General features: G+C 64.4%; 2 protein-coding genes and 1 long non-coding RNA gene across 7 annotated transcripts in view; 1 reads left to right on the top strand and 2 right to left on the bottom strand.

Annotated features, from left to right (window-relative positions):
• Positions 1-14389, bottom strand: part of OSBP2 (oxysterol binding protein 2) — an 86993-nt gene extending 72604 nt beyond the window's left edge. For 2 of the 4 annotated variants that reach the window (XM_075897884.1, XM_075897883.1), the window contains exon 1: positions 2203-2360. In XM_075897884.1, the coding sequence (XP_075753999.1) occupies positions 2203-2312 (110 nt within the window). In that variant the 5' untranslated portion in view covers positions 2313-2360. Of the gene's footprint in view, positions 1-2202; positions 2361-14345 lie in introns of those variants that run through there. The other 2 variants (XM_075897886.1, XM_075897885.1) reach the window with 2 other exon arrangements.
• Positions 8133-15268, top strand: LOC142818447 (fish-egg lectin-like). Of its 2 annotated transcripts, XM_075897893.1 has the most exons (5): positions 8136-8278; positions 11446-11520; positions 11978-12205; positions 13659-13998; positions 14967-15268. In XM_075897893.1, the coding sequence occupies exons 1-5, from the start codon at positions 8230-8232 to the stop codon at positions 15109-15111; spliced, it is 837 nt and encodes a 278-aa protein (XP_075754008.1). In that variant the 5' UTR covers positions 8136-8229; the 3' UTR covers positions 15112-15268. The 2 variants fall into 2 exon arrangements, with proteins under 2 accessions (XP_075754009.1, XP_075754008.1); XM_075897894.1 differs by lacking the exon at positions 11446-11520 and having other exon boundaries at positions 8133-8278; positions 14967-15262.
• LOC142818449 (uncharacterized) lies at positions 15032-15535 on the bottom strand. The gene is made up of 3 exons (XR_012895915.1): positions 15449-15535; positions 15306-15325; positions 15032-15161 (listed from the first exon to the last, which is right to left on the bottom strand). It is a non-coding gene; the product is annotated as an uncharacterized LOC142818449 (long non-coding RNA).
• Positions 15536-23686: the final 8151 nt, after the last annotated feature.

The raw sequence follows: 23686 nt of genomic DNA on the forward strand, positions 1-23686 counted from the left end.
CCCGTACCGGTAATAGCTCAGCAGCCCGTGGCTAACCCGTACCCCGTACCGGTAATAGCTCCCAGCCCCTGGCTAACCCGTACCCCGTACCGGTAATAACTCCCAGCCCGTGTCTAACCCGTACCCCGTACTGGTAATAGCTCAGCTGCCCGTGGCTCAGCCCGTACCCCGTACCGGTAATAGCTCCCAGCCCGTGTCTAACCCGTACCCCGTACCGGTAATAGCTCAGCAGCCCGTGGCTCAGCCCGTACCCCGTACCGGTAATAGCTCAGCAGCCCGTACCCCGTACCGGTAATAGCTCAGCAGCCCGTGGCTCAGCCCGTACCCCGTACCGGTAATAGCTCAGCAGCCCGTACCCCGTACCGGTAATATCTCAGCAGCCCGTGGCTCAGCCCGTACCCCGTACCGGTAATAGCTCAGCAGCCCGTGGCTCAGCCCGTACCCCGTACCGGTAATAGCCCCCAGCCCCTGGCTAACCCGTACCCCGTACCGGTAATAGCTCAGCAGCCCGTGGCTCAGCCCGTAGCCCGTACCGGTAATAGCCCCCAGCCCCTGGCTAACCCGTACCCCGTACCGGTAATAGCCCCCAGCCCCTGGCTAACCCGTACCCCGTACTGGTAATAGCTCAGCAGCCCCTGGCTAACCCGTACCCCGTACCGGTAATAGCTCCCAGCCCGTGTCTAACCCGTACGCCGTACCGGTAGTAGCTCAGCAGCCCGTGGCTCAGCCCGTACCCCGTACCGGTAATAGCCCCCAGCCCGTGTCTAACCCATACCCCGTACCGGTAATAGCTCCCAGCCCCTGGCTAACCCGTACCCCGTACCGGTAATAGCTCAGCAGCCCGTGGCTCAGCCGTACCCCGTACCGGTAATAGCTCAGCAGCCCGTGGCTAACCCGTACCCCGTACCGGTAATAGCTCAGCAGCCCGTGGCTAACCCGTACCCCGTACCGGTAATAGCCCCCAGCCCGTGGCTAACCCGTACCCCGTACCGGTAATAGCTCCCAGCCCGTGTCTAACCCGTACCCCGTACCGGTAATAGCTCAGCAGCCCGTGTCTAACCCGTACCCCGTACCGGTAATAGCTCAGCAGCCCCTGGCTAACCCGTACCCCGTACCGGTAATAGCTCAGCAGCCCCTGGCTAACCCGTACCCCGTACCGGTAATAGCTCCCAGCCCGTGGCTAACCCGTACGCCGTACCGGTAGTAGCTCAGCAGCCCGTGGCTCAGCCCGTACCCCGTACCGGTAATAGCCCCCAGCCCGTGTCTAACCCGTACCCCGTACCGGTAATAGCTCAGCAGCCCGTGGCTAACCCGTACCCCGTACCGGTAATAGCTCAGCAGCCCCTGGCTAACCCGTACCCCGTACCGGTAATAGCTCAGCAGCCCCTGGCTAACCCGTACCCCGTACCGGTAATAGCTCAGCAGCCCGTGGCTAACCCGTACCCCGTACCGGTAATAGCTCAGCAGCCCCTGGCTAACCCGTACCCCGTACCGGTAATAGCTCCCAGCCCGTGTCTAACCCGTACCCCGTACCGGTAATAGCTCCCAGCCCGTGTCTAACCCGTACCCCGTACCGGTAATAGCTCAGCAGCCCGTGTCTAACCCGTACCCCGTACCGGTAATAGCTCAGCAGCCCGTGTCTAACCCGTACCCCGTACCGGTAATAGCTCAGCAGCCCGTGGCTCAGCCCGTACCCCGTACCGGTAATAGCTCCCAGCCCCTGGCTAACCCGTACCCCGTACCGGTAGTAGCTCAGCAGCCCGTGGCTCAGCCGTACCCCGTACCGGTAATAGCTCCCAGCCCACGGCTCAGCCCGTACCCCGTACCGGTAATAGCCCCCAGCCCGTGTCTAACCCGTACCCCGTACCGGTAATAGCCCCCAGCCCGTGTCTAACCCGTACCCCGTACCGGTAGTAGCTCAGCAGCCCGTGGCTCAGCCGTACCCCGTACCGGTAATAGCCCCCAGCCCGTGGCTAACCCGTACCCCGTACCGGTAATAGCTCAGCAGCCCGTGGCTCAGCCGTACCCCGTACCGGTAATAGCTCAGCAGCCCTTGGCTAACCCGTACCCCGTACCGGTAATAGCTCAGCAGCCCGTGGCTCAGCCCGTACCCCGTACCGGTAATAGCTCAGCAGCCCGTGGCTCAGCCCGTACCCCGTACCGGTAATAGCCCCCAGCCCGTGTCTAACCCGTACCCCGTACCGGTAGTAGCTCAGCAGCCCGTGGCTCAGCACGCACCAGCGCCGCTGATAGCCCTTCAGGTAGTTGGTCCATTTGAAGAGCCAGCCCCGCTGCGCGTCGGGGCCGCTCATGGCCGCGCCTGCCGGGGCCGCGCCCGCCGCTCACGTGACCCCGCGCGCTCCCGCCCCCTTCCCCTCCCGCCGCGCGCCCGGCGAGGAGCGGGGAGGAGCCGCCACGCGGGGGCGGGGCCGGGACTCCGCGGGGCGGGGCTTCCTAGGCTTGGAGCAGGAGCCGCGGCACAGGCGGGGGGCGGGGCTAAGAAACCGGGGTTTGCGGGAGGAGCCCTGGCAAAGGGGGCGGGGCCATGGTAGAGAGGGCGGGACTTCCTCGGGTTAGGGGAGGAGCCATGACACAGGGGGCGGGGCCGAGACAGAGAGGGCGGGACTTCCTAGGGTTAGGGGAGGAGCCATGACACAGGGGGCGGGGCCGAGACAGAGAGGGCGGGACTTCCTAGGGTTAGGGGAGGAGCCATGACTCAGTGGGGCAGGGCCGAGACAGAGAGGGCGGGACTTCCTAGGGTTAGGGGAGGAGCCATGACACAGGGGGCGGGGCCGAGACAGAGAGGGCGGGACTTCCTCGGGTTAGGGGAGGAGCCATGACACAGGGGGCGGGGCCGAGACAGAGAGGGCGGGACTTCCTCGGGTTAGGGGAGGAGCCATGACTCAGCGGGGCAGGGCCGAGACAGATAGGGCGGGACTTCCTAGGGTTAGGGGAGGAGCCATGACACAGGGGGCGGGGCCGAGACAGAGAGGGCGGGACTTCCTAGGGTTAGGGGAGGAGCCATGACACAGGGGGCGGGGCCGAGACAGAGAGGGCGGGACTTCCTAGGGTTAGGGGAGGAGCCATGACTCAGCGGGGCAGGGCCGAGACAGATAGGGCGGGACTTCCTAGGGTTAGGGGAGGAGCCATGATACAGGGGGCGGGGCCGAGACAGAGAGTGCGGGACTTCCTAGGGTTAGGGGAGGAGCCATGACACAGGGGGCGGGGCCGAGACAGAGAGGGCGGGACTTCCTACGGTTAGGGGAGGAGCCATGACACAGGGGGCGGGGCCGAGACAGAGAGGGCGGGACTTCCTAGGGTTAGGGGAGGAGCCATGACTCAGCGGGGCAGGGCCCAGACAGAGAGGGCGGGACTTCCTAGGGTTAGGGGAGGAGCCATGACACAGGGGGCAGGGCCGAGACAGAGAGGGCGGGACTTCCTAGGGTTAGGGGAGGAGCCATGACACAGGGGGCGGGGCCGAGACAGAGAGGGCGGGACTTCCTAGGGTTAGGGGAGGAGCCATGATACAGGGGGCGGGGCCGAGACAGAGAGGGCGGGACTTCCTAGGGTTAGGGGAGGAGCCATGATACAGGGGGCGGGGCCGAGACAGAGAGGGCGGGACTTCCTAGGGTTAGGGGAGGAGCCTGCCAAAGCGGGCAGGCCCAGTCTCAAGCAGGCCCTGAGCTGCTCTGGCTGGATGGTAGCAGGGGGTCCCACTCCCCCTTGCCAACCGGTTCCCTGCCGCCCAGAGGGAGGCTCTGCCCCACAGGCCGACCCTGCCCCATCTCAGGCTGGACCGGTGCCTCTGTACCCCCATCCCTTCCCCAGCACCCCCCACCAGACCACACTCCCGCCCTGGCTGCGCGAGAGCATGCGCCCTGCTGCAAGGACAGCGGCCTCCCTCCCGCCTGGTGCCCCCGGGGCACAGCTAGAAACCCTGTCGCAGCCGAAACCTCTGCAAGGGGGCGAGCTCGCCCGCAGCTTTCACAACAGCCCCCGCTCAGAGCCCAGGGGCGCCGGGCAGCACGGCTCCGACCCCCGGCCCCAGAGCCGCCGGCAGCACGGCTCTGACCCCCGCCCAGAGCCCAGGGGCGCCGGGCTGCACGGCTCCGACCCCCCCCCAGAGCCCAGAGCCACCGGGCAGCACGGCTCCGACCCCCCCCCAGAGCCCAGAGTCGCCGGGCAGCACGGCTCCGACCCCCCCCCAGAGCCCAGAGCCACCGGGCAGCACGGCTCCGACCCCCCCCCAGAGCCCAGAGTCGCCGGGCAGCACGGCTCCGACCCACCCCCAGAGCCCAGAGCCACCGGGCAGCACGGCTCCGACCCCCCCCCCCAGAGCCCAGAGTCGCCGGGCAGCACGGCTCCGATCCCCGCCCAGAGCCCAGAGCCACCCGGCAGCACAGCTCCGACCCCCGAACAGAGCCCAGAGCCACCGGGCAGCACAGCTCCGACCCCCGCCCAGAGCCCAGAGCCACCCGGCAGCACAGCTCCGACCCCCGAACAGAGCCCAGAGCCACCGGGCAGCACGGCTCCGACCCCCGGCTCCGACCCCCGGCCCCAGAGCCGCCGGCAGCACGGCTCTGACCCCCGCCCAGAGCCCAGGGGCGCCGGGCTGCACGGCTCCGACCCCCCCCCAGAGCCCAGAGCCACCGGGCAGCACGGCTCCGACCCCCCCCCCCAGAGCCCAGAGTCGCCGGGCAGCACGGCTCCGACCCCCGCCCAGAGCCCAGAGCCACCGGGCAGCACGGCTCCGACCCCCGCCCAGAGCCCAGAGCCACCGGGCAGCACGGCTCCGACCCCCGCCCAGAGCCCAGAGCCACCCGGCAGCACAGCTCCGACCCCCGAACAGAGCCCAGAGCCACCGGGCAGCATGGCTCCGACCCCCGCCCAAGGCCCAGAGCCGCCGGGCAGCACGGCTCCGACCCCCGCCCAAGGCCCAGAGCCGCCGGGCAGCACGGCTCCGACCCCCGCCCAAGGCCCAGAGCCGCCGGGCAGCACGGCTCCGACCCCCACCCAAGGCCCTGAGCCGCCGGGTAGCACGGCTCCGACCCCCGCCCAGAGCCGCCGGGCAGCACGGCTCCGACCCCCGCCCAGAGCCCAGAGCCGCCGGGCAGCACGGCTCCGACCCCCGCCCAAGGCCCTGAGCCGCCAGGTAGCACGGCTCTGACCCCTGCCCAGAGCCCAGAGCCGCCGGGCAGCACGGCTCCGACCCCTGCCCAAGGCCCTGAGCCGCCGGGTAGCACGGCTCCGACCCCCGCCCAGAGCTGCCGGGCAGCATGGCTCCGACCCCCGCCCAGAGCCGCCGGACAGCACGGCTCCGACCCCCGCCCAGAGCCCAGAGCCGCCGGGCAGCACGGCTCCGACCCCCACCCAGAGCCGCCGGACAGCACGGCTCCGACCCCCGCCCAGAGCCCAGAGCCACCGGGCAGCACGGCTCCGACCCCCGCCCAGAGCCACTGGACAGCACGGCTCTGACCCCCGCCCAGAGCCGCCGGGCAGCACGGCTCTGACCCCCGCCCAAAGCCGCCGGGCAGCATGGCTCCAACCCCCGCCCAGAGCCACTGGACAGCACGGCTCTGACCCCCGCCCAGAGCCGCCGGGCAGCACGGCTCCGACCCCCACCCAGAGCCGCCGGACAGCACGGCTCCGACCCCCGCCCAGAGCCACTGGACAGCACGGCTCTGACCCCCGCCCAGAGCCACTGGACAGCACGGCTCTGACCCCCGCCCAGAGCCGCCGGGCAGCACGGCTCTGACCCCCGCCCAGAGCCCAGGGGCGCCGGGCAGCACGGCTCCGACCCCCGCCCAGAGCCCAGGGGCGCCGGGCAGCACGGCTCCGACCCCCGCCCAGAGCCCAGGGGCGCCGGGCAGCACGGCTCCGACCCCCGCCCAGAGCCCAGGGGCGCCGGGCAGCACGGCTCCGACCCCCGCCCAGAGCCCAGGGGCGCCGGGCAGCACGGCTCCGACCCCCGCCCAGAGCCCAGGGGCGCCGGGCAGCACTGCTCTGACCCCCGCCCAGAGCCCAGGGGCGCTGGGCAGCACGGCTCCGACCCCCGCCCAGAGCCCAGGGGCACCGGGCAGCACGGCTCTGACCCCACTGGCCTTGAACTATTCTCCCAGGGAAGCTGAGAGGCGCACACAGCCACTGGAGAGACGGGCTCCCCTGCCCGCACTCCGAGCAGGTGCCGTGCGCTCCTGGCCTTGGCGCACCGGAGTGGCAACCTCACGCCGGCACTAGGCAGGCTGGAACGGACACGCACGCACCTCACAGGGCACGTAGCCACGTGGCCCGAGCGGGGGCTTTATGCAACACAGACACGGACACTGATCACTTCGCAAGGACCGTCCGGGCGGAGCGCTGGCGCTGCTCTGCCTAACCACGTTCCCCAGCACGGCCTCTCCTGCGGGCCCCGCTTCCCTCGCTTTCATTGTGTCGTTCAAACGGCAGAAATGCACAGCGCCATTTTCAGGGACGTCCTAGCCAGGCCAGGCCGGCGCCGTGCGCGTATCGCACCGGCCACGGACATGACGGCCGCTACAGGGTTGAGCGCCTGCGTCTTACTGCTCCGCTCTTCCCTTCCAACTTGCCCACGGTCAGCGGCGCTCAGGGTCAGCCTGAGCCGGCAGCCGGTTACCGTCCTGATAGACTTACCCATGCGATTGAGCCTCTCGCTACCGCTCACGGTCATTTTCCATGACTCACATCCCTACCACTGCTGCCCCTGCACTAGATTCATCCATTTCTCCTCCCAACGGATAGCAGTATCTTCTACCAGCGCCCGAGAGAGGCCGTGCGTCCGTCTGTGTGTCCGTTCGGCCGGCGCTCGGCTCACGAACGCCTCCTAATCAGGGCTGGGGGTAGGCGGCTCCCTCTCCTAACTGGCGCCAGGCCAGGGTCTGGCTGTGCCCGGACAGAGGGATTTGCGTGGAATGTGTTTCTCAGCAAAGGGGGCGGGGGGGTGACAGCAGGGAGAGTTATACTCATGCATGACCACAGGGGGGAGCAAGCGCTCCAGGCCCTGGGAGCAGCCACTGCCCAGCAGCCTGGCCTCTCTGGGGAGCAGCTGCCAGCCAGCGCACAGCCCCTGCTGTCTGGGCCACCCCGGGGAGCAGCCACACGGCCCTGAGACCTGGGCCAGACCCGGGTGGGGGAGAAGCTGGCAGGCAGGCCGCACTGCCCCCCACCTGGGCCACCCCGAGGAGCAGCCACACGGCCCTGAGACCTGGGCCAGACCCGGGTGGGGGAGAAGCCGGCAGGCAGGCCGCACTGCCCCCCACCTGGGCCACCCCGGGGAGCAGCCACACGGCCCTGAGACCTGGGCCAGACCCGGGTGGGAGAGAAGCTGGCAGGCAGGCCGCACTGCCCCCGACCTGGGCCACCCCGGGGAGCAGCCACACGGCCCTGAGACCTGGGCCAGACCCGGGTGGGGGAGAAGCCAGCAGGCAGGCTGCACTGCCCCCCACCTGGGCCACCCCGGGAAGCAGCCACACGGCCCTGAGACCTGGGCCAGACCCGGGTGGGAGAGAAGCCGGCAGGCAGGCCGCACTGCCCCCCACCTGGGCCACCCCGGGGAGCAGCCACACGGCCCTGAGACCTGGGCCAGACCCGGGTGGGGGAGAAGCCGGCAGGCAGGCTGCACTGCCCCCCACCTGGGCCACCCCGGGGAGCAGCCACACGGCCCTGAGACCTGGGCCAGACCCGGGTGGGGGAGAAGCCGGCAGGCAGGCCGCACTGCCCCCCACCTGGGCCACCCCGGGGAGCAGCCACACGGCCCTGAGACCTGGGCCAGACCCGGGTGGGGGAGAAGCCGGCAGAAGCAGCCACAGGCTGGGCCATGCGGGGAGAAGCCGGCAGGCACCCATGCTCCCTCTCCTGAGCCTGGCACCAGGTAGCTCATCTCCGGGGATCTCTGCGCCGGCCCCGCGTAGCCACCTCCTCAGGCAAACACTAGCAGGGTGGGGGCGGCTGGTCTCCATATGGCCATGGGGGGCACTTCAAAGCCTGGGGCCCTGCCAAGCCGCCCAGCCAGTCCCTGCCCCGGGGCAGGCTGGCAACGGTCGCTGTCACACGGGCGATGAGGAAACCCAGCGTGTGGCTCAACGGCACAGCGTTCTGGGTTTCCCCACTTCCTCGTGGGGCGGGCGGGAGGGAGGCGGGAATGGCTATAAAAGCCCGGGGCTGCCGGTCCTGCCACAGGCAGAGCTCACGCTGCTGAGGGGCGCCGACACGATGCTGTGGGACCTGCTGCTGCTGCTGCCCCTGCTTGCAGGGAGCTCAGGTAGGGGGCCGGCTCCACCCAAAGGGGCCGTGGGTGGCTGCGTGGGCCTCTGGGCCCCAGGGCGGGGCTGAGGGGGACTCGCCGCCACGTTCGGCAGACGCCCGGGGGCTGACACCAGATTTCCCTCGGGGCGAGACCTGCACCCGGACACCGACCGTATCTCCCTGACTCGCCCCTGCCCCCCAGCCCACTGACCGAGCCCGCTCCCGACTCGACCTGCCTGGCCCCGCCTCCCAGCCCTGCCCTGCCCTCAGCCCCCGGCAGAGTCCGGCCGACCCCAGGGAAAGGACGGTCGGCGGGAACGCCGAGCCCGTCCCGCCTGCTGCCCCGTCCCCAGGCGCTGGCCTCTGTGCGCCAGGCGGTCGCCAAGGGGCCACGTGCCACGGTCGGCAGTAACGCCGAGTCCTTCCCGCCTGCTGCCCCGTCCCCAGGCGCTGGCCTCTCTGCGCCAGGCGGTCGCCAAGGGGCCACGTGCCACGGTCGGCAGTAACGCCGAGTCCTTCCCGCCTGCTGCCCCGTCCCCAGGCGCTGGCCTCTCTGCGCCAGGCGGTCGCCAAGGGGCCACGTGCCCCGGTCGGCAGTAACGCCGAGTCCGTCCCGCCTGCTGCCCCGTCCCCAGGCGCTGGCCTCTCTGCGCCAGGCGGTCGCCAAGGGGCCACGTGCCCCGGTCGGCAGTAACGCCGAGTCCTTCCCGCCTGCTGCCCCGTCCCCAGGCGCTGGCCTCTCTGCGCCAGGCGGTCGCCAAGGGGCCACGTGCCACGGTCGGCAGTAACGCCGAGCCCGTCCCGCCTGCTGCCCCGTCCCCAGGCGCTGGCCTCTCTGCGCCAGGCGGTCGCCAAGGGGCCACGTGCCACGGTCGGCAGTAACGCCGAGTCCGTCCCGCCTGCTGCCCCGTCCCCAGGCGCTGGCCTCTCTGCGCCAGGCGGTCGCCAAGGGGCCACGTGCCACGGTCGGCAGTAACGCCGAGTCCTTCCCGCCTGCTGCCCCGTCCCCAGGCGCTGGCCTCTCTGCGCCAGGCGGTCGCCAAGGGGCCACGTGCCACGGTCGGCAGTAACGCCGAGTCCTTCCCGCCTGCTGCCCCGTCCCCAGGCGCTGGCCTCTCTGCGCCAGGCGGTCGCCAAGGGGCCACGTGCCCCGGTCGGCAGTAACGCCGAGTCCGTCCCGCCTGCTGCCCCGTCCCCAGGCGCTGGCCTCTCTGCGCCAGGCGGTCGCCAAGGGGCCACGTGCCCCGGTCGGCAGTAACGCCGAGTCCTTCCCGCCTGCTGCCCCGTCCCCAGGCGCTGGCCTCTCTGCGCCAGGCGGTCGCCAAGGGGCCACGTGCCACGGTCGGCAGTAACGCCGAGCCCGTCCCGCCTGCTGCCCCGTCCCCAGGCGCTGGCCTCTCTGCGCCAGGCGGTCGCCAAGGGGCCACGTGCCACGGTCGGCAGTAACGCCGAGTCCGTCCCGCCTGCTGCCCCGTCCCCAGGCGCTGGCCTCTCTGCGCCAGGCGGTCGCCAAGGGGCCACGTGCCACGGTCGGCAGTAACGCCGAGCCCGTCCCGCCTGCTGCCCCGTCCCCAGGCGCTGGCCTCTCTGTGCCAGGCGGTCACCAAGGGGCCACGTGCCACGGTCGGCAGTAACGCCGAGTCCGTCCCGCCTGCTGCCCCGTCCCCAGGCGCTGGCCTCTCTGCGCCAGGCGGTCACCAAGGGGCCACGTGCCACGGTCGGCAGTAACGCCGAGTCCGTCCCGCCTGCTGCCCCGTCCCCAGGCGCTGGCCTCTCTGCGCCAGGCGGTCACCAAGGGGCCACGTGCCACGGTCGGCGGGAACGCCGAGCCCGTCCCGCCTGCTGCCCCGTCCCCAGGCGCTGGCCTCTCTGCGCCAGGCGGTCGCCAAGGGGCCACGTGCCCCGGTCGGCAGTAACGCCGAGTCTGTCCCGCCTGCTGCCCCGTCCCCAGGCGCTGGCCTCTCTGCGCCAGGCGGTCGCCAAGGGGCCACGTGCCACGGTCGGCAGTAACGCCGAGTCCTTCCCGCCTGCTGCCCCGTCCCCAGGCACTGGCCTCTCTGCGCCAGGCGGTCGCCAAGGGGCCACGTGCCACGGTCGGCAGTAACGCCGAGTCCGTCCCGCCTGCTGCCCCGTCCCCAGGCGCTGGCCTCTCTGCGCCAGGCGGTCGCCAAGGGGCCACGTGCCACGGTCGGCAGTAACGCCGAGTCCGTCCCGCCTGCTGCCCCGTCCCCAGGCGCTGGCCTCTCTGCGCCAGGCGGTCGCCAAGGGGCCACGTGCCACGGTCGGCAGTAACGCCGAGTCCTTCCCGCCTGCTGCCCCGTCCCCAGGCGCTGGCCTCTCTGTGCCAGGCGGTCACCAAGGGGCCACGTGCCACGGTCGGCAGTAACGCCGAGTCCGTCCCGCCTGCTGCCCCGTCCCCAGGCGCTGGCCTCTCTGCGCCAGGCGGTCGCCAAGGGGCCACGTGCCACGGTCGGCAGTAACGCCGAGTCCGTCCCGCCTGCTGCCCCGTCCCCAGGCGCTGGCCTCTCTGCGCCAGGCGGTCGCCAAGGGGCCACGTGCCACGGTCGGCAGTAACGCCGAGTCCTTCCCGCCTGCTGCCCCGTCCCCAGGCGCTGGCCTCTCTGCGCCAGGCGGTCGCCAAGGGGCCACGTGCCCCGGTCGGCAACCCTCCGCTCCCCTCCCTGAACGTATCAAGCTCCGCCCGCAAGCCAGACGGGTGATTTGCCCCCCTGCTCCCTTGGGAGGCTGCTCCAGGGCCTCCCTCCCCTGCGGGCCGGACACTGTCGCCTCATTTCAAGCGACCTGCATTGGTGGGCACTTTATACCCACTGGGCCCGGGCTCCTCCTCGGCCCTTAACTAACCCCCCCGTACCCACTGCCCCCACGTGTCTCTGTGCCCCACCCAGCCATCCGCCTCCCCCCATAGCTGTGCACCCCCTTCCGCTGTGCCCTTCTGGCCCTGCACCTCCCTCCCCCCCACTCCCTTTCAGCCCTTGCCCCAGCCTGAACTGCCCCCTGGTCCTTAAAAGTCTCTACCTGCCCCCCCAGGCTGGGGGAGGGGTTTGGAGCCCCATTTCCTCAGCTCCGAAGGGCCAGGCAGAAATCTTGGGTGGGTCAGAGCCGGCCTGCCTTTGGCTCTGCCTGTTCATCTTTGTGGATCACCCACCGTTGTCTTCCCGCCAGCCAGCTCCACCCCCTTCTCGTCCAGAGTACGGACTAATCTCCCAGGGATCCCATGCTCCCCTGGCACCCGGCTAGGTGAGATCCCCTGCATGCCATGCCTCCAAAACCAAAATCCATCCCCTCCTCCGCGGGGCCAGACTAAGGGGTGGGCTAGCCGGGCAGCTGCCCAGGGCACCAAGCCACGGGGCCCCGCAGCAACCGCCAGCAGCCCCTTCCCCACGTGGCCGCAGGGCCCTGCACAGCCGGGCACAGCCCCCCCAGGCGGCCCCGGGCTGCGCGCCATCGGCGGTTTCCGGGCCGACTGGGCAGCGTGTGCCGTGCACCCGGGGGCGAGGCCGTGCGCCTGGGGCACCACAATGGCTCGGGCCGGCCCTGCTCCCCCAGGAAAGCTACTCCTGGCTTTGTGCCAGTGGCCCCTGGGCCCAGCCCTCCCACTCTGGGTTCCGGCCAGTGAGGGACCCCTCGGCGCCCCCCACCCCGCTCCGCTCGCTGACAAGCCCACGGGCGTGACCACGCTCACTTTGCCTTTCAGCCCTGGACTGCATGGAGATCCCGGGTTCCCTCAGGCAGATCGACGCCAGCAACGGGCAGGTGTTTGGGGTGAACAGCGCCGGCGGCATTTACACCCTGCACGGAGACAGCTGGGCCCAGCTGCCGGGCGCCCTCACGCACGTCACGGTGGGGCCGGCCGGAGTCTGGGGCGTGAACAAGAACAAGAACATCTACAAGCTGGTGGGAGGAAGCTGGAAACTGGTCAATGGTAACGCACCCGCTGGCGAGCGGCAGGGACCGCCCAAGGGGTCTCTGTTCCCTAGTTGGGACCGGGCTCAGGGTGGGATGTGCAAGTGTAGGTGTAACTGGGTGAGCCCGGGATCGGCGGGTAACTTCACAGTTACACACAGACTGCCAGGACTCACAGGGAGCCGGCAGCACACACCAGCTCCCAGCACGGCACACACCGGCTCCCAGCACTGCACACACCGGCTCCCGGCACACACCCGCTCCCGGCACGGCACACACCCGCTCCCGGCACGTCACATACTGGCTCCTGGCACACACAGGTTCCCGGCACTGAACACACTGGCTCCTGGCATGGCACACACTGGTTCCGGCACACTCCAGCTCCCAGCATGGCACTTACCGGCTCCCGGCACACACAGGCTCCTGTAATGGCACACACCAGCTCCCAGCACACACCGGCTCCCGGCATGGCACACACCAGCTCCCAGCACACACCGGCTCCCGGCATGGCACACACCAGCTCCCGGCACACACCAGCTCCCGGCACAGCACACACCGGCTCCTGGCACAGCACACACCGGCTCCTGGCACAGCACACACCGGCTCCTGGCACGGCACACACCAGCTTCCGGCACGGCACACACAAGCTTCCGGCATGGCACACACCAGCTCCCAGCACACACCAGCTCCCGGCATGGCACACACCGGCTCCCGGCATGGCAGACAACAGCTCCTAGCACAGCATACACTGGGTCCCAGCACACACCAGTTCCCGGCACATTCCAGCTCCCGGCACACACCAGCTCCCGACACAGCACACACCAACCCCCATAACACTCTGGCTCCTGGCACAGCATACACTGCGTCCCAGCACACACCGGTTCCTGGCACATTCCAGCTCCTGGTACGGCACACAGCGGCTCCCGGAGTGGCACACGCTTGCTCCTGGCACACACCGGCTCCCAGGTGAAGGAATAGGGGTTTCTAACACAAGGGCTGCCTCCAATCGCTCTGCACATGGGGGCTATCCGTGGAAAGGTGCCTTTTATCCGCACGGCTGATCCCCCTTCCCGCAGGCTGTCCCACGGGCGTGGCGGCGGGAGCACGTCCCTGCCATCTCATGAGAGGGGACAGCCCTGAGCCCTTCCGACAGATCCCGGAGTCCTCGGCCGGGCACTGAGCTCCATACCCCTCACAATCAGGTCCCTGCTGCCCTGGGCGACTTTCCAAGGGACATGGAGCAGGCTGGCGACTGGTGCGGAGCCCAGGGAGCCGCATTCTTCGCCCCGGAGCACGCTCCTCGGGGCGACTGCTCTTCCTCCCCCGCGCCGAGCCCTTCTTCTCCCCACGCTGCACCCGGCTCCCCCCTGAGCCCTGCTTCTCCCTCCCTGGGCCCGGCTCCCCCCTGAGCCCTGCTTCTCCCTCGCTGCGCCCGGCTCCCCCCTGAGCCCTGCTTCTCCCTCCCTGGGCAGGGCTGCTGAAGCAGATCGACGCGGGCGGAGACATGTTCGTCTCCGGCGCCAGTATGAACGACGATGTCTACTGCCTGCCCCGCCCCGCCACGGTCTCCGTGAACAGCGACGCCACCCTGCCCTGGGTCAACATCGCCGGGAAGCTCAAGTACTACAGCTGTGGGCTGTGGGGCTGCTGGGGGGTCAACTCGGCCGACGACATCTACTTTCGGACCAACGTCACCCCGGACCCGTGCGCAGGCTCCAGCTGGCAGAACGTCCCCGGCAAACTGTCCATGATCGAGGTGGGGACCGAAGGCTCCGTCTACGGCGTCAACAGCGCGGGACAAATATACCGCAGGTACAGAGAATGGGAGCGGGGGGATTCTCCTGCAAGGGACAGCCATTCCCACCCGTCACTCAGAGCTTAGCCAGATGCTGCAGAGCAAACCGCCCCGGTGCCTCGTGCCCAGGGCTCGCCAGCCCCCTGGGGCCCCACTATGGCCTCCTGGCAGCCTGCAGGGCTCACAGCCGGAAGCCTGCCAGAAAAGGGCGTGGGGCGGTTGTGGAGGGCTGTGCCAGACCCCCTAGTTCGGAGGATTGTGGGTGGCCCAGCTGGTCTCGCTCACTCCCCCTGCAGTGCCCCGACTGCACGTGTGCCACCCCCACCCAGCGCCGGAGCAGCATCCAGCTGGGCCTGCAAGTTACCTGGTGAGCAGGGAGTGCTGGGGGGCCATGCATAAGGGCTGCTGGGCCCAGGCAGGTGGGGAATCCGCTCCCTAGGGTTGCCAGGTGTCCAGTATTTACCCGGACAGTCTGGTATTTTCACCTCCTGTCCGGTAAAAAAAAAAATCAGAAAATACCCGACATCTGCCAACCTTACACACACTCAGCAACCAGGCCCAGCCCCCCACCCCCACCTCCCCAGACCTCCCGCTTACCTGATTCTGCAGGGGAGCTGTCTTCTGGCTCGATCAGGAAAACAAGATGGCTGCCAGCAAACAGCCTGAAAGGCTTTTCTTAAAGGGGCCATGCTGGTTTTTTTTCCTTAAAAACTTTTGGGGTTCCTTTTTTCCCCGTTTTTTTTGGGGGGGGCGGTGTTCGGTATTTTTGGTTAAGCCATCTGGCAACCCTACCACTCCCAGACTGGAAGGGGAGGCAGCCGTGGTGCTCGCTGGAGCGCTGTGGGCCCCACAGCCCCCCCCCCCCCCACAGAGGGGATCCCACGTCCCCGGACAAGGCAAAGCACAGGCCTGGGCCCTTTGGAAGCAGACCGGGACAGCGGCAGGCTCCCTTGTGTCCACACCCAGCCTGTCACCTTCCTTTCAGGGATGGAGTCACTAAGAGCAACCCCGTGGGGAACACCTGGACCCAGGTGGCCAGCTTCATCTGCAAATGCAAACACGTGTCCTACGACCTGGGCCTGCTGTGGATCATCACCGACCAGGACAAGATTGTGAAATGCCGCGTCTAACTCGGCTCCCGGAGCGCCGCCCCCCAGCGCCTCAGCCTGCCCCCCAGCGCCTCAGCTTGCCCCCCACCTCCCTCACTGCACCGCCCCAGCCCCTCCCAGTGCCTCAGCCTGCCCCCCAGTGCCTCAGCCTGCCCCCCACCTTGCTCCCTGCACTGCCCGGCCCCTCCCAGCGCCTCAGCCTGCCCCCCCAGTGCCTCAGCCTGCCCCCCAGCGCCTCAGCTTGCCCCCCACCTCCCTCACTGCACCGCCCCAGCCCCTCCCAGTGCCTCAGCCTGCCCCCCAGTGCCTCAGCCTGCCCCCCACCTTGCTCCCTGCACTGCCCGGCCCCTCCAGGCACCTCAGCCTGCCCCCCACCTCGCTCCCTGCACTGCCCAGCCCCTCCAGGCGCCTCAGCCTGCCCCCCACCTCGCTCCCTGCACCGCCCGGCCCCTCCCGGCGCCTCAGCCTGCCCCCCACTTCCCTCACTGCACCGCCCGGCCCCTCCCAGCGCCTCAGCCTGCCCCCCACCTCGCTCCCTGCACTGCCCGGCCCCTCCCGGCGCCTCAGCCTGCCCCCCACCTCGCTCACTGCACCGCCCTGCCCCTCCCAGACTGGCACCTCTGGGCCCGGCAGCCTACACCCCTGGCACCTCTGGGCCTGTGTGTCCCCATTAATATTTCTTAAGCCTCCACCTTTGTCCCTCAGGCCCGACCCCTCGTCCAGGTTTTCTGATGGTTTCTACACCCCAGGGCATGACGCTCTCATTCCAAGGGTGACATTGAGCCCCCAAAACAGAGCCAAGAGGGGCTACCCTTCCCTGCTCTCCCTCCTCCTCTCCCCGGGCGCCCGCTGCACGGCGGATCCAAGTCAGCGGCTGGCAGCAGGCCCAGCCAGGCCCGAGTTCAGGAGGAGGGGCAGGGCTGGGAGCCGGGAGGGAAGTCGCCCACATGGACAGGCCCCAGGGGTGCGGTGCATTCTTGCCCCGGCTCTTCCATTCAGGACCTGAGGGCTTGGTCAGTTCAGAGATGCGGGTGGGGGGAGACCATGCAGCCCCACCCCCTGCTCAAGGCAGGGCAGCCCACCTCCGTCACCCCCATCCCTGCCCGGAGTGCCGGCTCTGGGGCTGGGTGCAAAGGCCCTACTGGCCTTTGCCGCCTGGGCCGGGAGGGACCCGAGGGCGTGGCTGTCACCGCCCTGCCGGACGCCAGAGCTGTGAGTCTCGGGGATCCCGGTGTTAGCCAGGCCCCGGGCCAGGCACAGGAAGGGGAAGAGAGAGAGAAGAACATGGCTGCAGTAACCCCCGGCTATTCTTCCTCGCCTCCCTTCGCTGGGTCAAGGCTCCCAGTGGGCGCCAGGCCCACAGGCTGCTCCCAGACCCAGCCAGACACCCCGCATGTGCTCCGCCACCCCACCCCACACCCAGACCAGGGCCAGAGTGCGTGTCTGTGGGCTTGCTCACTCGCTTGTGGGGCTGCGGTTGTGCCAATAAAGCCTTGTAGCATCTCAGCAGCGTCCTGCTCCCTTTGTGAACATGAGAACAGCAGAGCGGCCGGACGGGGTCAGAGCACGCCATCCCGCCCACCCCAGACACACAGAGGCCAGGGTCCAGTCCTGCCCGTGACGGGTCGGAGCGGCCCTGTTCCGCCCTGCACTGCTCCCACGGTGGCCGATCCTCTCCCGCCTGCTTCCTGTGTGTCCAGACTCCCAACAGCCAGTGCTCCCAGTTCTAATCATTACAAACAGCATCTACTACACCACATTTCCCCCCTCTCGTAAGAAGCGCTCACCAGTCCAACAAGGTAAGGGTGCCATTCGCTTTCCCACACTTTCCCCACACCCCACTTCAAACGCCCCACTTACAGCTCTGTCCAGTCAGTGCGGACCCAGACACATCACCCTGATGACTTCCTTCAGAGAGACTCATGTGATGCCACCCGTGTGCTGCCCCTGCTGCCCGCCGGTCGTTCCCACCAGCTGCTCCGCTGGCCGCCTGCCGCTGCTCCTACCGGCCGGCCACCGGTTGTTCACACCCGCTGCTCTGCTAGCCACCTGCCTCCACTCCTACAGGCTGCCCGCCGGTCAACAGCCTTTTCCAATTTCTTAGATTCCTGCTTTACTTGTTCAAGCAGATCACATACCTGGGCAGCTTGTTACTCCGCCAGCAGAGCAGCTCTCCAGCGCTTGACAGTCGGTATTGCTCTCTCTATTTTTTATTTCCTTTTCATGCATTTGGGAAGTTAGGTCAGTGGATGCTGTTTAAGCCACCTTACATTCATTGCAGAATTCTAGCTCTTTTACTTCCTATTTTTCCCAGATTTCCGCTGGATCTTCTTTCCACTCAGGGTTGTCGTCCCACACCCCAGAAGCAACTGCAGCCACCTGGCTATTGGCAAATTCTAAATTTTGCTGGAGGTTCTCAATAATTAAATCCTAACAGCTAGGATCCAGAGGGGCTCTACCTTGTCATGCCCTGTAAAACTTGATTCTCCTTTTTTTTGTTTTTAGTTTCCCCCTCACTTTCTCCAATTGCCCTGCAGCTACACTTAGATGACTTTTTCCTATCTCAGGCTCTTGCTTATATGCTCCCAAATCAACATGATGCAGTGTACGCAAGTGAAACTGCCGCTGCCAAACCATCCTTCCGCGCCGGTATAGACATTCATTCATACTTCTTAAAGGTATCTTTCCTTTGGTTCCCCTTTCCTTTATTACAAAACATGATCACCCTCTTATTCTCCCACCCTTCTTGGTTCTTAAGAACCCGACACTCCTGGGGGTACCCAAGACTTTCCCAAAGTATAGACGAGAGAGGGTGTCTTCCCTCCTATACTTTCCAAGGATAAAAAGAACCAGCACAGGCCTCAACACCGGAGTGTCACAAGACCCCCCAGTGTATAGCCAAGACTCTCCTTCTCCTATACTTTCCTGAGCTATGGTTAACTCGGGGTATTTCCCAAGGCAAACAGCCACCTGTAGTCAAATATCACTTTAACAACACACTCCTTTCTTATCACTTTACCAGCAAAGTCCTTCACACACCAGAGCTTTTACTGTGAATTCTTTTGTCTGTGCCCGCATTCTCCACCATCTGTCACAAGGGGGTGCTGTGAGCCGGTTGATCAAGCCGTAGCACACTACCCACTTGGTTCAGCACTGACCTCCATGCTGATTCTTCAGAATCAGTGACATTTTTTGGAAGGCACTTGGGGCAGATGTAGGACCGTATGGAACATGTTTAAAACAAAATAGCCCCTCATGTGCAATAAATGCTCTGAGGTCTCTGCCGTCTTCATGCAACATAACCTGGTGGTGTGGCACTGTGCAAATCAAGAGTAGAAAACATCTTTGCTCCGCAGAGTTCTGCAAATACTTCAGTGTGAGGCAGAGGGTGGCTGTCAATCACAATAGCTTTATCTGGCTGCCTTAAGTCCACACAAAGGCGAATGCCTCCGTCCTTCTTCTGTGTCACCACTATAGGTGAAACCCATTCCGAGGAGTCAATCTCTTCAATAATGTCCTTTCGTACATGTGTTTTAAGTTCCTCGGAAACCGCTTCCCTGACTGAAAATGGGAAGCGCCGTAACTTCTGTCGTACAGGCATCACGTTATGTCGCATTTTAACTTTGCGCACAAACCCACAAGCACAGCCAAGTTTCTCCTCAACCTGGTCTGGGGTCCCAGCTGACTCTGGTATGTGTCCTGCAAGAGCGCTTTGCTGAGGAAGATCAATTCATCCATTAACTAACCTGAGGTTTAAAGTAGCCAATAACTCTCTGCCAAGGATAGAGTGCCTTTGTGGACAGTGTAGAACTCTGCATTTACACAGCAATCACCAAAAGTCACTGTTGCTGGCAGGCAGCCACGTACTGGAATTTGGTTTTTCAAGTAGCACACCAAGTGAAGTCTGGGTTCAGAAGAGCTTTAAACTAATGCAGATAGATGGAATCGGGTAGTATAGATACTGCTGAGCCAGTGTCCAGCATTAGCTGAACAGGATGTGATTTGCCTGAAGATGTGGCAGAAACATTTGATAAGCACCTTACCTGTTCTGGAATACGTGCAGTAGTGATTCTGTCCACACTCAGCACAGTAACGTCTGGTATTGTAACGGCATGCACCTGTTGATTGGACTGGCTACTGCGGCAGACCTTAGCAAAATGCCCAATCTTTTTGCAGCGATTGCACTGAGCTACTTTTGCAGGACATCTTGTGTAGTTTGCGAGGTGTTGTGGGGATCCACAGCGGAAGCATGTGTGATGGGGCGCCGCTGCCTTGCACTTGGAACGGCTCCGGACCACGCCATGGAGAACAAGCAGCAGAGCCGGGACTGGCTGCCGCACTGGCGTGTACAGCCGGCGGGCACACGGGGGCCGGGGAAGAGGAGCTGCTGGAGACCCCGGAGTGTGACGTCACCTGGCGCACTGCAGGGATGACGTGGCCGGGTGCGTCGGAACACGCAGAGGGGACATCAGGCGACGGCGACACAGCGGGGGATTTAAAAGGTGGGACGCCACTGGAGTGAGGGCGGGGAGCAGGGGGTGGTGAAGGGAGAAGAGGGACAGGGAACCCGGCGAGACCTACGGGCGGGGGAGAGGCAAGTGGTGAGTCCGGCTCCCCGCCAAGGAGGAGCTAATTGCAGGGTGGGGGAAAGAAGTGACCCAGGGCTGGGCCACGGAACCAAAGAGCGGATTCGTTTAGGGATATTGCCCCATCCGCCAAGCAGGGACAGGATTCCCTGCCTTAGGACCCTGGGTCGGGGCTCAGCATGAAGGTGGGCCCAAGCCCCCTTGTCCCCACCCCAGGCATTATTCCCGCGCTCCCCTCTGAGACGCAGTCGGAGGGGGCGGTCCCAGTGCTTAATAGGCCCCGGAGACCCGCCTAGAATGGCCCTCTGGGGTGTCTTAGAGATACGATTTTTTGGTTCTTTCCATGTAAAGAAGAGCCCTCGGGACCGTGCGCCTGACGGACTGCGTCGGGGCTGGCCCGGACAGGCTCGCGGGAACTTGTCACACAATGCTTTTGCTGTGCTTTGAATTTGCTGATTCTGTGGGTTTTTGTTAGTTTTCTCCTTCTAATTGTTTGTCTGCAGTGACAGTGGACTTTTCTGCCAAGGAGTCACAGCCTGGACTGGGCCTCCTGTATCCATGCTCATTATTTTGGCTTCTGCTATAGATAACTCGACCTGGGTGGCAAACTTCAACAGGATTTGATGTACCAAAAGTGAAACCTCTTCACAAAGCTGTCGCTCCCCCCTGTAGCGCTCACTCAGCTCTGGCTGATCTTCTCCCCCCCTTCCTGGTTGCTGTGCATCCAGACTCCCAACACACCGTGCTCCCAGTTCCAATCATTACAAGCAGCATCTAAAACACCACATCGTTTAAACAGGATCCTGCTGCCTAAGTCACAGAGACAAAGACCCAAGCGGTCAGACGAGTTGGGGCAGCGGAAGAACTAGGGAAATGAGTGCTCGGGGGAAGGGGCAGTCTCGGACTGGAATCGTGAGGGAGAGAGACTAAGGTTGCTGGGGCTGAGGGCTAGGGGTGAGAGACGCCTGACCCAAGGGGTCTGAAACATCCTGGCCCCGAATCCTGTAATCACACCATGTCTACACTGTGCTGTATCTTGGAGAGGCAATAAAACCCCTCTATTCCACCGGCTGGCGGAGTCTGTTCTTGCTGCTACGGGGGTGCAGTGTTGGGGGAACCCCGACTGCGTTGTCACAACAGGCAACCTAGAGTATCACTAAAGAGTGACCAGATACCGCCCGCGGGACAGAATACAGTGTCAGGTGGGGTGGATCCGGCCCCCCCGGCCGCATCTTGCCCAACTCAGAGCTAATTACTCCCACAAACAAGGTTGTAAACAAGCAGCGGGCACCATTATCTCCTGCCAACGGACCAACGTCACCGGCAAGATATTCATCAAAGGGTCTAGTAGCACTATACAGACCAACAAAACGTGTAGATGGGATCACGAGCGTTCGTGGGCTCGGCCCACTTCTTCAGATGGCCGGAATGTTGAGTTTAGGATGTGCAGCCCCAAAATAAATATGTACAACACACTGACCTCACTGCTCCCCCGGCTAATCCCACAAGAGCAAGGCTTCTATGTGGCCCTCACTAACGCTCGTAATGGAAGTCCTGATTTCTACATCGACTGCTTCCGCAAACGTTGTTGAGCTGACATTGTCAGCAAACAACAACATACAACACACAACCTCTCCCTGCAGAAGGCAATGCTATACACAGCCTCCAAACCACTCCTAGCATCGCAATCAAAGCGGCGGACAAAGGAGGCGCTGTGGTCATCGTGAACAGGACGGATTATGAACAGGAGACAACCAGACAACTCACCAAGCAAGAACAGAGTGAAGTAAAACGAAAGAAAGAGACCACCTCCTGAAGAGGAGGAGAAGTAAAGTCGATGTGTGGAACAGAGATTGCAAACGTTTAGGCATAGCCACCGCCTGTGTCTGGCGATGCCTTTGCTGATGTTTATACCACGTAATCCTTGAGACCACAGTGGTACAGTTACTGGTTTGCCAACCCTTCGCAGTCAGGCTGCTGTGGAAAGCCTGAGACAAGGATGTTTACCAGAGACAAGGAAGCAGGAGGTGTGGGGATTAATTAAGGAGCCAGCCTCCTTGCTGACCTGGCTGTGGATCAAAGCCTGTCTCACTCAGCAGGATCACACCCAGACAGGCAGACAAAAGAGATTGAAAATCGGATTGGGAGCGCTGAGGGCGCACTGGCAGGAGGATGGGTCAGCAGTAAATACAGGCACTGGGAATGCATCTCCTTGGCACGATACTTGGAATGGGGATATCTAAACCAGCCAAGTGTTTCTTCTGAGGAACAAGCCAGTGTGGGAAGAGTGAGCAATGAACTCTGTGAGGGACTGAGCAGTCAGCAAGTAAAAGTGCTAAAAAGGAAAAGTGTTACAGAAAAAGAATGTGGGGCTTCTTTGCAGCCATTCCGAAGGGAAAACGGGCCCGTTCCCAAAGGAATGTCTGTAAAGGATCCAGGCAAAGAGACATCTGATGAGAATCGTTTGACTATGAACACTTCCCTCAAATTTGCTACAAGAACATCAGGGGTTTCGACTGGAACTGAACTCCCCCAAAGGTGTGAAAGGGAATGGAAGTTCTGTACGGCCTTGCAGAAATAATCAAGGGAGCGTACAAAGACATGTGTGTGTATGTCTAGACTACATGGCTCCGTCGACAGTTTATTGGGTAAAGGGAAATGAAGCAGCGATTGAAATAATTTCCACTTCATTTAAATTTAAATGGCTGCCGCACTGAGCTGACAAACAGCTGATCAGCTGTTTGTCGGCTCAGCGCGCTACTCTGGACGCCCCACGGTCGACATCAAAGCCCTTTGTTGACAGCCCCGGTAAACCTCATCCCACGAGGAATAACGGGGCGGTCGACAAAGGGCTTTGATGTCGACTGCGGAGTGTCCAGACTAGCGCGCTGAGCCGACTAACAGCTGATCAGCTGTTTGTTGGCGCAGTGCGGCAGCCATTTAAATTTAAATGAAGCGGAAATTATTTAAATCGCTGCTTCATTTCCCTTTGCCTACAACCCTCATGTACATGGCTCCGTCGATGGAGCCATGTAGACTAGACACAGCCTGTGGGAATAGATATACATTGTCCACAGGGGAGGTTTTTAGGACCTAATCAACGCTCCTGTTTTGCAGGGTTTTGAAATTCGGTTTTGTAGGCTTAAAAGAAATTGGGTTTGGGTTTGGTTTTTAAGGAGGCCATTTCATTCACTTGCTGCGTCCGCCCTCCTGCGGTGGATTTGGCTGAGGGGCAAAACCCAGCTTGGCCCAAACCGCAGCCCAACACAAGAAATCCCAGCATCCATGGGAGTAAATCGAAAGGCTCCTTAGGGAGCCTCTGTCATTGGAACAGCAGGGAGAGAAAGGCTGAACACCTCACACTGGGGGCGTGTTGCCTGCTGATTCGGAGTCCTGCCCTCCCCTCTTACCCTCACAGCCTCTGTCTTTACATTAGCAGTGTCTCTCTCCTTTGGAACTGGCTCTAACACGGTCTGACTTCGCTGCATCCCCACCATAACTGCAGGCCTCGGCCATCGTATTTCACAGTTCCTGCATTTAGTGCTAACACAACTGGTGACCCGGCACCAGCCAAGACCATTACCGTGAGTAAAACACCACTCCATCAGCTGAACAGTTACCACGCCTGAGCCACAGGAGCAAACTGTATTTCCATCGGCAGACCCAGGGTGTCTCCTCTCTCCCAGCTCGCTGGAAGGAACACGTTCCCTCTGCCAAGCAGGCTGCAGAGCACACTGGCCAAGTTCTCAGCAAACCGGCACCTCTCTGTGAAGCAATTCGTTCCCGAAGTCTTGTTGCCTCTAGCCGCAATGCAGGAGCTGATCCCAAGCAGCTCCCCACCTGGCAGCCCATGCCTTCCTCCTGCTGCAGAGGATCAAGGAGGTGCTCTCCCAATTGGTGGTCCCCATGACCACGTCCAGCACGTCCCAAGGCTCTTTTCGAGAACCGTGCCTAATGCGGCTTCTCCCAAGGTTTCACATCGCTACCAAAAGTCTGAGCAGGGAGCACAG

This window comes from Pelodiscus sinensis, chromosome 15 (assembly GCF_049634645.1).
Source record: "Pelodiscus sinensis isolate JC-2024 chromosome 15, ASM4963464v1, whole genome shotgun sequence".
Classification (NCBI taxonomy): domain Eukaryota; kingdom Metazoa; phylum Chordata; order Testudines; family Trionychidae; genus Pelodiscus; species Pelodiscus sinensis.

Excerpts from the sequence above, each read along its gene's own strand:
- LOC142818447 (XM_075897893.1), top strand. The coding sequence starts at position 8,230 with ATGCTGTGGGACCTGCTGCTGCTGCTGCCCCTGCTTGCAGGGAGCTCA. Across the intron at positions 8,279-11,445 it reads CCTGCTTGCAGGGAGCTCAG|CCAGCTCCACCCCCTTCTCG; the intron begins GTAGGGGGCCGG and ends TCTTCCCGCCAG. Across the intron at positions 12,206-13,658 it reads AAGCTGGAAACTGGTCAATG|GGCTGCTGAAGCAGATCGAC; the intron begins GTAACGCACCCG and ends CTCCCTGGGCAG.